The 12,301-nt window shown below is 39.4% G+C and overlaps 1 protein-coding gene across 1 annotated transcript; it reads right to left on the minus strand.

Moving 5' to 3' along the window:
• Nucleotides 1-1,375: 1,375 nt before the first annotated feature.
• ATL63 (TOXICOS EN LEVADURA 63) lies at nt 1,376-2,430 on the minus strand. Its single transcript, XM_079072884.1, has one exon. The coding sequence runs from the start codon at nt 2,366-2,368 to the stop codon at nt 1,511-1,513; it is 858 nt and encodes a 285-aa protein (XP_078929010.1). The 5' UTR covers nt 2,369-2,430; the 3' UTR covers nt 1,376-1,510.
• Between the last annotated feature and the right edge of the window lie 9,871 nt (nt 2,431-12,301).

Raw genomic sequence — 12,301 nt, forward strand, 5'->3', positions numbered from 1 at the left:
AAAAAATGGTGAAACAAGAATTCAATAAGATTTCAATAACATATAATCAAAGATTCATCAAGATTTCAGCAAGAAAAAAAAAAGTTGGAAGAGGCAATACAAGTGTTATCTCAAACAGAACACGCACAAAGGTTTTTTACTTCCAAGACTTCTAAAAAACAAACAACTGCGAGAAAAGTGTTGCGCATGTGTTGCGCCGCGCAGCAATAAGAGATCTGAAGAAGTTTTTTACAAAAAACTAACAACACCTTACACTCGAGAAAACGCGCATCAGTGTAAACTACCAATAAGTTCTTATATTAATTTCATGTAATGGTTTAAATAAAGCAAAAATATGATATAAGGTTGTTTACACATATAAACTTATCTAAATACTTCATGGAATAGTTTTAGACAAATTTCTAGAAAGTAGAAACCAACATTTTTCACAAGAAGTTTACATATAATTATGTAATAGATTTTTTTTTTTTTTTTTTTTTTTTTTTTTTTTTTGTAATAACAAAGCATTTATATTAACTAAGTGATTTTATATATATATATATATATATATATATATATATATATATATATATATATGATTTGATCACTTATTAATAACGTAAATAAAAAAAATAAAGATATGAAATTCTATTTTAATAAGAAAGGGTTTCCCCAAGATCAGTTTGATAACATACCTAATCTTTTATATCAGTTTTTCTATTAAATTATATAAGTTAAAATAAATTTAATAACTGTATAGAATAAATTTTCAATAACTAAAGTGAGCTAGGAATATGTTTTTCAAAAATCTTATGTGGTGAACAGATACAGACATCTCATATATATGTTGAACATTATAATGTTTGTGTCAGACTATTATTTGTTTATTGTTATCTGATTGCGATACAAATAAATGAAATATATATTACTTGTTACCTTTGCATTTTTTTACATAAAAATATTTTATCGTACATAGGTATACAATTGAATTAAGAGTACAAAGTATCATAAAGGAGTCGCACTTTTGAATCAATACACATTTAATCGTTGTATCCTTTGAATCAAATAATGAAATAAATGAATTATATATTAGTTATTATCTTTGTATTTCTAAAAAAAATTCATTTAATTTTAAGATTTCTTAAAGAATTTAGAGTATTAAATAAAGTTTTAAATTATATTATTATTATAATAACATTAACGATGGATGAATATCCTTTTTTTTTTCCTTTTTTGTGAAAATGAGAATCAAAGGCGAAATTGTAGAAAGCTGAAATCGCCGGCAGCGGCAGCAGGCGGATGACCAGACTTTCGGACTGGCCGGTGACGGTGGCCTAAATTCAGTTCAAACCAATTAAAAAGAAAAACTCGATTGTAGATCAACGTCTTGATTTCATAACCTAAAAAACCCTAAATTCAATGATTTTATGACTCCCAAAAACCTCATTTCACTACATATTTTTTACAACTTTTGTTCATAGTAACATGTTTACGATGACTATTTTAGTAAACGAACCTATCATTATCAACATCAAACCTCTGATTCATTTCCATTATCATCCGATGAAGGATGAATTTTACCTCCGGATCTGCTGCTGCTGCTGCAACTGCTCCTGGTGCTCAGGAGCTTTTTAATCGATTCTCCTATCGAAGACGATGATGAACCACCTACTCCAGAGTCGTTCTCCGCCGCAGCATCCGCCATTTCATGAGGCTCCGTGATCTGGTCGCTTATTGGAGCTACATTCTCCAATCGCAGTTCTTCCTCGTTACTGATTGTCAATCCGACAGATTCCGATTCTTGCTCTTGATCAGCCATTTCGATTTCCAGATGATCGATTTTATTACTGTGATTACACCGGATTGATGCTCGACAAATCGGACATGATGAATGAGAGCGCAACCACATATCTATACATTCCACGTGAAATGCATGTCCGCATCCAGGTAATTTCCTTCCGATCTCTTCTTCCTCGAAAGCGCTCAAACAAATTGCACATTCTAATCCGGAATCACGATCTTCCTCGGATGAGACTTTGTACACGAATAGCGGCAATGAGGCGATGATTGAGAAAGGGAGGCCGAATTTTCCCGGAGAATTCGAATTACCAGGATTAGAAGTGGTGTCGATGATGGTGAAACTACGGTTATGTAATCTAGATCCTAGGACGCGCGGCACAGTCACGGAGGAGCGGCTTCGCCGGCGGGCTTGCACGAGGTACCAACGGGTGTAGAGGTGGAGGAAGAGGACGAAGAGGATCACGAGGAGGAGGGAGATAATCGCTGCGAGCATCAAGTTTGTGTCGTAGGAGAGGGCTGCACGGATGATCCCGCTGAGGGAGTTGTCGCTGAGGGAGTTATCATCGTCTGGATCAGGTTCATATGACATCTTGAAGCGGTGCAATGAACAAGCGGCGGAGCTAAGAGAGAAGGGAGAAGGGAGTGTAGTGGTGGAATGGTTGCGTAGAAGATGTAATAAGATTGCCTATATACTACTACTCATATACACTCACACACCCACTCTCTCCTCATTTACATGTGAGCGTTGGTTGTACGGAGTAAAAGAAGTCAAAGAAGAGATCCCCCGTTACCCGACTACTTAAATCCAATCTAAACGTGATCCAGGGGCAAATTTGCCATTTCACAATTATAAATCAAATCTTTATTTCTAGTAGTCTTAAAAGATACATACTTACAGGGAGTATTTATTTTTCGGCTTTATTTTTTTGAAAAGATTTAGTTTTATTTAACGGAATTGAATTCAATGGATTTGAAAATTTAAAAAAAAAAAATTAATGTTATAGGGTGTTCTGTTGAAAAAAGAAATGGAATTTAATTTAATAAATTCATAAATATACGGTAAATTGCAAATTTATCCTACCAATTTTTTCTCATTCACTCATCAGGTTCGACGATTAAGGAATAGTGAGTTATAGGAGCGGATGACAGATAATGAAAGCACTAGGTGTTATCAACATTGAGATATTAGTAAGAGTTAGGGCATATCATCTATTCATGCTTGGCTTTCGTCCAGATACGAAATTGAGCGGCCATTTTTCTGACATCATATCACTATTCGGCAAGTCAATCCTGCTTACCAACTCAATATATCTCTCAATAGATTCACTTGCCACGGCCAGGCAAAAGAGCTAGGGCAAACCATCTATTCATGTTTGACTTTCTTCTAGATACGAAATGAGCAGCTGCTTTTTTATGACATCATATCACTATTCGACAAGTCAATATCGCTTACTGACTCAATATATCTCTCAATAAATTCGCTTACCACAACGACCAGAAAAAATAACTAGGGCAAGCCATCTCCTGCTTGACTTTCTTCCCGATACGAAATGAGCAGCCGTTTTTCGTGACATCATATCACTATTCGACACGTCAATTTCGCTTACTGACTCAATATGTAACAAAAGAGCTAGGACAAACCATTTATTTCTACTTGATTTTCTTTCGAATACGAAATGAGCAACCGTTTTTCATGACATCATATCACTATTCGACACGTCAATCTCGCTTACCGACTCAATATGTGACAAAAGAGCTAAGACAGATCATTTATTCCTACTTGATTTTCTTCCAGATACGAAATGAGCAGCCGTTTTCATGACATCATATCACTATTCGACAAGTCAATCCCGCTTACTGACTCAATATACCTCTCATTAGATTCGCTTACCACAACGACCAGACAAAAGAACTAGGGGCATGTCATATATTTCTGCTTGACTTTCTTCAAGATACGAAAGAGCAGTCGTTTTTCGTGACATCATATCACTATTCGACAAGTCAATCCGACTTACCGACTCAATATATCTCTCAATAGATTCTCTTGCCACAACGACCATGACGTGAGATCGCCCAACCATCCAATTTATCTTTCTACCATCCCGACCAGTGTTGTCATCCAAATCTTTCATAAAATTTTCAAATACAAACATTGAAAAATTTAATATAAATACTAGAGTGTAGCATTAACCATAAATTTTAATAAACTTCATAGTTAATGGAACAACCGCCTATGTCCAACAGTTTGTAAAATTTTAGGAAAACGAATTAAGACCAAATTTTCATTAACCGTGATTTCTAAAAAAAGAAACACCATGACATGATGCTATGAGAGCATTTAATTAGGAATACAACTAAATAACGTGCAACAAAGGAAACAATATATGCACAAGATATCGAAAATCTACTTTATATGTTATTTAAGTTTTATATGGGGTTAACCGATCCTTCATTTGAGATTTTCATTTCATTTCTTTGATTCGGGTTTTTTTGTGGGTTAAGAAAAGCTTGATCAATTAGGAAGACATTGTTGCAAAGGAAAGTAAACCATCATTGATCAAGAAATTTATTCCATATGTGATAGTTGCAGGCGGTGGGTGAAAGTGAAATGGGAGTCCAATGGTGAGAGAGGATGAGAGAGATGAAGGATGAAGTCGGTGGCTAAAATGTTGCTTCCAGTGGTGTGAAACACATGTGCAATGGTTGTTAGGATTTCAGGTGGGGGAAAGGGAAATGTGAGAAAGGTTCATGACGACCGAAGATTCATGATATTTAGAGAAGAGCTAAAGAGGTTTTAAAACTCAAATGTTTAAAGGGAAGTGGTTGGTATATAATATTTTTAAAACAACGGGTGGGTCATGAACAGTACTCGAGCCGAGCCAGGTACTGTTCATTTGTTGAACCTTTTTGAGTGGCTTATGAACAGTACCAATTTATAAAAAGGGCAAATGACATAAAAGTCCTTAACTTTTCCAAGAATTGCCAGTTTGCCCTTGGAGAAGTTATTGGGTTAATAAAGTCAGACACTTTCATTAAATGGTGCATTTATTAAGTTTAAGCACGTAACCCTTTAGCTATGTGGCATTTAACGGATGAGTTAGCAAACGACGTTAATGAAATTACGTTTGTTTACTTGTAGAAGTGAACCCATCACTCTACCATCACCATTTTGCATGTGTACGCCTGCATTAAAAAATGTTTGGATAATCGACAGCATCCATCTCAAATTAAACGGTGTTTGAAGAAGATTAGGGTTCGATTTTGTTGTAAAAATGTTCTATAATTTGCAATTTGAGGTTATCGAAGAATCGATTTCGTAGGGTAAGTTGTTATAGTTCATGTTTAATCTTTTTGTTCTTGAGAGGTGAACGTGAATATGTATGCTTTTTCAGGATGTTGTGATGGATTTGGATTCAGCTGACGAAGGCAACACAAGCCCATTTTTTGGTTTACGTGAGCCTTTCTTTGGTCTTAATGAGATGGATTTTGTGACATCCCCAAATTTACGGTCATTTTAAAAATTTTATTTATGCTTATTTTAAACCAGAGTATTTCTTTTGTTGCAGAATTGGTCCCAAAAATATTATTTCAATATGAGATAATATTAACATTAAACATTTCCGAAGAAACGTTCGATATTGATATTCTTTCAAAACTTGAGATGTCATAACTGATACAAAACATAAGCATAAACAGACCTTACATTAATTTATATTACTGATCTACATTTCCTTTAATCTCTTAGTGTAATGTATCTTCACATCGATACCTGTGATTCAAATTAACTAAGTGGGTCAGGTTGGGAAACCTAGTGAGCTACATAGGATTTCCAACCCATAATATTATAATCTTTAATTATATATTCTTCAGCATTCAAATAACCCAATTCCTCATTCCCGTTATCCTTACTTTCTAATCCTATTATGGTGATCTCAAGAGATCTTACCTAAATGATCTATGCCGGCAGTATGATAACATTTTGGGTAAGCACGACATGTAACATCTGAAACCCTAAGGTACTAAATTCATTCATTTTGCATTATGAGGGTCCTCACAACATGAAATCTTGGGGGTCACGTCGTGAGTGACCATTGACCCTGTAACGCCCGGTTCCTGGTATGTATTTTAAATAAGAATTATTCGTTTTTGCAAGGGGACTCGACGAGTTGGAGGCCCCAAACTCGTCGAGTGGGAACGGAATATTGTTGGACGCGAGACTTTAAGTCTACTCGACGAGTCGATGAGCCTCGACTCGATGAGTAGGAATGCCAGAGTGAAACCCTAATTTTTAGGGTTTGCACCTTATTTAAAGACCTTAACACCCCATTTTGGCCTCCCTCGTCGCCTCCTTTAGTCCATAAAACCCTAATTTGAAACCCTAACCCACTGTGAGTGTTTTTGAGCCATTGTTGTGTGTTCTTGGTGATTTTTAAGCTTGAAAAGGAAGAGGAAGCTTAGGGGATCAAGAGGAAACAAGTAGATCCAAAGTTTAGCTCCATTTCCAGTTCATTTGAGGTATAAAGTCTATACCTTGGCTATTCATTTGCTAGATCCCTTCATGGAGTAGTTTGGGGCTTTAAGGAACCATTTTTTTGGAACCATTCATGGATGCAAACATGTTTGGGGTTAAGACTTCAGATCCAGGGTCTTAGAGGGAATCCATGGCATAAAGGTGCCAACTTTATGTCCATGGGAGTCCCATGCATCATAAGAACCACTTTTAGAGCCTTTTGAGCTAAACAACCCATGCATAAACGTAAAGTTTGTAACTTTACGTGTTATTTCGACCCTAGAAGGCCAGATCTATGTTTTGGATGCATTAAGCCCGACTAAAATCGGTTGTATGGAATTAGACTTTGGGGGACTCGACGAGTCGTTCTTAGGACTCGGTGAGTTGGGTCGTGGTACCCCAACCTTTTCTGTTACTGAGCAAACTTGTTGAGTCTAGAAGATGACTCAGCGAGTTGGACGTGTTTATGGACTTAAAGATCAAAGAACTCGACGAGTCCAAGGATGAACTCGGCGAGTTGATGAGCAAAATGTCCCAACATATATGAAGAGGTACTCGACGAGTTCAAGGATGAACTCGGCGAGTTGCGAGTGAAATGCCCCGATTTGTATGAAGGGGAACTCAACGAGTTCATGGAAGGACTTGACGAGTTCAAACGGAAAGTCTCGATTATTTCATAAAGAGAAACTCGGCGAGTTAGAGGGTAACTCAACGAGTTAGATCGCGAGTTCCAGATTCTCTGAATCATGGAACTCGATGAGTTGACGGACCAACTCGGTGAGTTGAGTCAAATAGAAGGTTGACCTTGACAATAAGGTTGACTTTGACCAGAGTGTTAACCTTTGACTTGACCATTGACCAGTGTTGACCCTTAAAGGGGTTATAAGTTTGAAAGAGTAATTAAAAGAGATGTTATGTGTAGGAGTTTAAGGAGATCTGATCCCAGCACCGAGGACGATTCAGCTACTTCACACCATTGAGGTGAGTTACCTTCCAGTAGAAGTGGGTCTAAGGCCACAATGTCGGCCCACTAGTAGGAGATGTTTGTTAGATGATTGTCTTCGTGATAATTGTCTGGTATCCCACTATCTGTTATGCTTTATGTGCTAGTATGTTATGTTATGGTATGGTAGTGGTAGGGGTGAAATAGTCCCCAGTTACCGGTTGAAAGATACCGAAGGGGAGGCCAGCACCCAGATATGCTAGGTAGTATATGATACATGTATGTATGCTAGGGTATTATGTGGTAGTAGTAGGGGGTGAAATAGTCCCCGTATCCGGTTGAAAGAGGAAGAATGGGTAGGCTAGCACCCATATATGTTAGGCAGTATCCGGTTTAAAGAGACCGAAGGGGTAGGCCAGCACCCAGAATTGTTAGGCAGTTACCGGTTGTAAGAGACCGAAGGGGTAGGTCAGGCACCCGGATATGCCTGACAGTATGTTATTGTATGGTATGTTGTATGATGGGGGAACTCATTAAGCTTTGTGCTTACGGTTTACAGTTTTGGTTTCAGGTACCTCTTCTTCGAAGGGGAAGGAGCCGGCATGACTGCAGCGCATCACACACATGATTTTCCACACATGAGATTCTTGGGGATTTGTACTCTGGCATTGTTACTATTTGATGATATGGTTTTGAGACACGTGATCTATAGTTTTTATGAAATAAATAACTTGATGATGTTTTCTTATAAATTCTTTTATGAATCGCTATATTAAAAATGAAATTTTTGGTCTTGAATTTTGGGATGTTACAGACCCGTTGACCCGCATTTTGGAGTCTCACGACGTGAGCATGGCTTAATGACCCCAAACCCTAATTTTTAGTTATTTAAGGGAATGAAAGGCTATGATTACCCATCCTTAACCTCTCTCACTCTCTAAGCCTCTGAAAACCCTAGTTTTTATGTCACCTTGAGTTATTGAGTATTTTGCTTGTGGAAAGGAAGAAAAATGAGAGAAGAAGAAGTATCTTGGGAAGGAAATTGATTGTGATCATTATCATCATCAACTCTCATCTTGTTTGGACCATTGTAAGTATCAATACTCAAGCTTTATTGCATTTCATGTCTAGATCTAGGTTTTTGGCCCATTTTCTTATGTTTTAGCTTGGTTAGAGTGGAGTAAATCCATAAAGTTAGCAACTTTATGTAACACCCGTGATTTGAGGTAATGCTAATTATTTAATTTTTGTAATAAATGTTGGACTATGAGAGTAATGATGGACTATTTGAGTTGGGACTTATTGAGTTGGGCCATTAGTGAGTGGGTCGACTGAAGACGTACGTTGGGTGTAAGCTTGGCGTACGCGGTGCGTAGTAGCAACATTGGATGCGGGGGTGGATGTGCGTGCGTGCAGCGTACCAAGGGGTATGCGCAGCTTACGCGAGCAGACTTAAAACCCTAATTTTTAGGGTTTAAGCCATATAAATACCTCATTATGTCCCAAACCCTAGCCTCCTTACCAGCCCCCTTGACTCAGAAACCCTAGAAACCTAATATTCTTCATCTTTGTGTGATTTTGATCTTGTGAAGCTTATTTTGGTGGTTTGAAGCTTGGAAGGAGAAAGAGGAAGTCGGTGAAGAAGAACTTGTATAGCTTGAGCTCAAAGATCTGAGATATCATCATCATCTAGTACTCATTTAAAGTAAAAAACTCACAACTTCCCTCATGTATGCTTAGATCTATGTTAATGGTGTTTTGGACCTTTTTGGGTCCCAAGAAGGGATTTTTATGGTCCAAATCCGTTTCTAGGCTTAGGGTTGCCACCCTTACTGCTATATGAGCCCCAAGAACAGAAAAGTTTCCATCTTGAAGGTCTTATTGTGGCCATGCATGAGTTTTAGTCATTTCCATGGAACTTAGTTGCCATATTTCAAGTTTGAATCCATTTGGTGGGTTGCAAGCCACCAAGTAATCGACTTTATGGATTAAGACATTTTATGGGACTCAGATCTGCGTTTGGAGCTTAAGGTCTTAAGGGATTAAGCCTTTTTGGAGTATAGGGCTCAACAGGTTAGTACGATGGGCGTACAAGCCTGTACGCGCAACGTACAAGCCATGCAAGCTGTACGCTTAGCGTACAGAGGAGTACGCCCCGCGTACTCACTGGATTATGGTTTTCGTCATTTGGGCCTCAGGCTGGACCATTCCATGGACTTTGCTATTTTGGGCCATAGCGGGCCATTAAAAATCAGTTAGTTTGGGCTAAGAATATGTTGGGCTTAAGAGAAGGCCCATTTGAGGAGTTGGGCCCAATTTAGAAAATTGGGCCATTGGTGGGCCATTAGTAGGCTTGGTAAGGTTATCTAGATTTGGGCCTTTATTGTTATGGTTTTGGGCCTTAGGCATGGGCCAAATTAGATCAGGGATAAAATGGTCATTTTACCCTAAGAAGGATTATTAGTTTTTGACTAAGTGTTATTGTGGTAATGATAGCTTGGGGAGTCGTCAGAGCAGCCGTTAGAGATTCCTTACCGTGAGATTTTGCATTCAGCTTTGCAAGGTGAGTTTCCTCCTAGTTTGAACAGGTCTAAGGCACCAATGTCGACCCGTGTATAGTATGTGTGATGATTAGCATCTAAGTGTGGGCAGGGCCCGTATATTAGCATTTTTTTTAGTATAGATATAGAATTGTAGAGTGTGATTATACTTGTTGTCTGTATGATACTTGTATGCATGTCTTAGTTAGCGGAGTGTGGGCGAGGCCTGTATCTCCTAGATAGGGAGTGTGGGCGAGGCCCGTATCTCATAGATAGCAGAGTGTGGGCGAGGCTCATATCTCCTAGACAACGGAGTGTGGGCGAGGCCCGTACCTCCTAGATAGCAGAGTGTGGGAAAGGCCTGTATCTCGTAGACAGCTGAGTGTGGGCGAGGCCCGTATCTCATAGTTAGATGAGTGTGGGCGAGGCTCATATCTCATAGATAGCCGAGTGTGGGCGGGGCCCGTATCTCCTTGAGTGTGGGCGGGGGACCGTATCTCCTAGTTGCATGTTATGTGGTATTTTGGGGGAAATTCATTAAGCTTCGTGCTTACGGTTTTCAGTTTTGGTTTCAGGTACTTCCGGTAGCAAAGGGAAGAGCTCGGGATGACTGCATTGCACATACCTTGATGATTTAGCATGGGATGTTTACAGTGATATATTGACAGATGTTTTGTTATGAATGGTTTTGAGATACTATAGCTTATATGATGAGATGATTTTTATAACTATGGTTTTATTTAATGATTAAAAATGAAAATTTTGGACTGTATTTTTGGGATGTATCAAGTTGGTATCCGAGCCTTGGTTTGAGGGATTCGGACATACTCTCGGGTGTGTCTGGACTCAAACTAAGGATTCGGACATACAAGTTTTAAAGCATTATATACATGTTTATGGACTTACTCAATGAGTTGGTTGCCCCCAACTTGTCGTGTAGAGGCGGGTTAGCCCGCGTAGATTATTGGATCTACTCGACGAGTCGGAGGACCTAGACTCGACGAGTAGGAGCTGGGAGATGAAACCTTAATTTTTAGGGTTTGCACTCTATTTAAAGGACCTTAAGTCCTTTCCTCCAGTCCATTATCACCCCTTGACGACCAGAAGAAACCCTAATCGCTATTAACCTTGTTCTTGAGTGATTGTGAGGCTTAAAGAGTGATTTTGTGCTATTTGTGAAGAAGGTGTGAAGTATAAGAAGCTTGGAGCAAAGAGGAGCGTGTGGATCTGACTCTACTTCATCTTGGCATCATTATGAAGGTATAAAGTCGTTGCCTTGGCTTATCTTTAATTAGATCTCTTCATGCCTAAGTTTAGTGCCATCTTGAGGATATTTGGGAGTCATTTCGGGTATTGGAGTAAGATCTGAAGTTGTAACTTCAGATCTGGACTCCCCTTGGTCCCTATAGCCATAAAGTTATGAGATTTGGCAAGCTTGGGCCTTTCCCTTTGAGTTAACCTTCCCCTTAGTCTAGTTTTGGCATTTAGGACCATGCATGTACGTAAAGTTTGCAACTTTACGTGGGAACCATGCCCTAGGAGGTTGGATCATCAATATGGAGCTTTGGGGTGGCTTAAAAACATCTGTATAAGAAATGGACTGCATGAACTCGACGGGTCACTTAGCCAACTCAACGAGTCGGATGAAGGTTGCCCGTATTTGATTATGCATGAACTCGGCGAGTCAGTTAGGGTTTTCCCCGACATCTGGACACGCATGGACTCGACGAGTTGGTTGGAAACTCGGCGAGTCGTTTAGGGTTTTATGACTTTCCTGAGTTCTTGAGGAACTCGACGAGTCGGGTCAACATGGACCGTTGACTTTGACCCTTGACTTTGACTTTGACTTTGACTTTGACCAAGGGTTGACCAATTGGACTTTCGAGGGTATTTTGGTAATTTAGGAATTTATGGAAGTAGATCATTGATGGATATAGGTGTTGGACTTGGAGCTACATCTGGTGGAGTTTGACTTTATCACTTCGAGCTACTTGTGAGGTAAGTTCTCCTCACTATATCAACATGGTCTAAGGCACCAATGTCGGCCCTTTTCGGATTTGTATCCAGGTTATTGCATGATATACTTAGTGATTTACATCCTGGTAATTAGGATGGTGATATGCTTAGTGACCTGGTTAGGTCGGTATCCTGGTATATAGGATGATGATATGTTAGTGACCAGTTAGGTCTGTATCCTGGTTATAGGATGTTGCTATGATTGGTGATCTGTTAGATTGGTTTGACTGCTATATATGCTAGTGTATGATATTTATGTGCACATGTTTGTTTGATTAGGGGGTTGGGTTGAGGCGGTCCTGCTTTGTGTTGAAGGCCAACATACCCAGGGCGGTCCGGATAGACTGAAGGCTCTGTAAGGCGGTTCAGTCAGGCCGAAGGCCCGGTGAGCGGTCCGGATAGGCTGTAGGCCCTGCGAGGCGGTCCAGACGTGCCGAAGGCTCGAAGAGCGGTCCAGATAGGCTGAAGGCCTGCGAGGCGGTCCAATCAAACTGAAGGCTCAATATGCATGCT

Source organism: Lactuca virosa, chromosome 9 (assembly GCF_052849685.1).
Source record: "Lactuca virosa cultivar CGN04683 chromosome 9, Lactuca_virosa_CGN04683_v6, whole genome shotgun sequence".
Classification (NCBI taxonomy): Eukaryota; Viridiplantae; Streptophyta; class Magnoliopsida; order Asterales; family Asteraceae; genus Lactuca; species Lactuca virosa.

What these genes read in the sequence shown, in the direction of transcription:
- ATL63 (XM_079072884.1), bottom strand. Translation starts at nt 2,368, where the DNA reads ATGTCATATGAACCTGATCCAGACGATGATAACTCCCTCAGCGACAAC.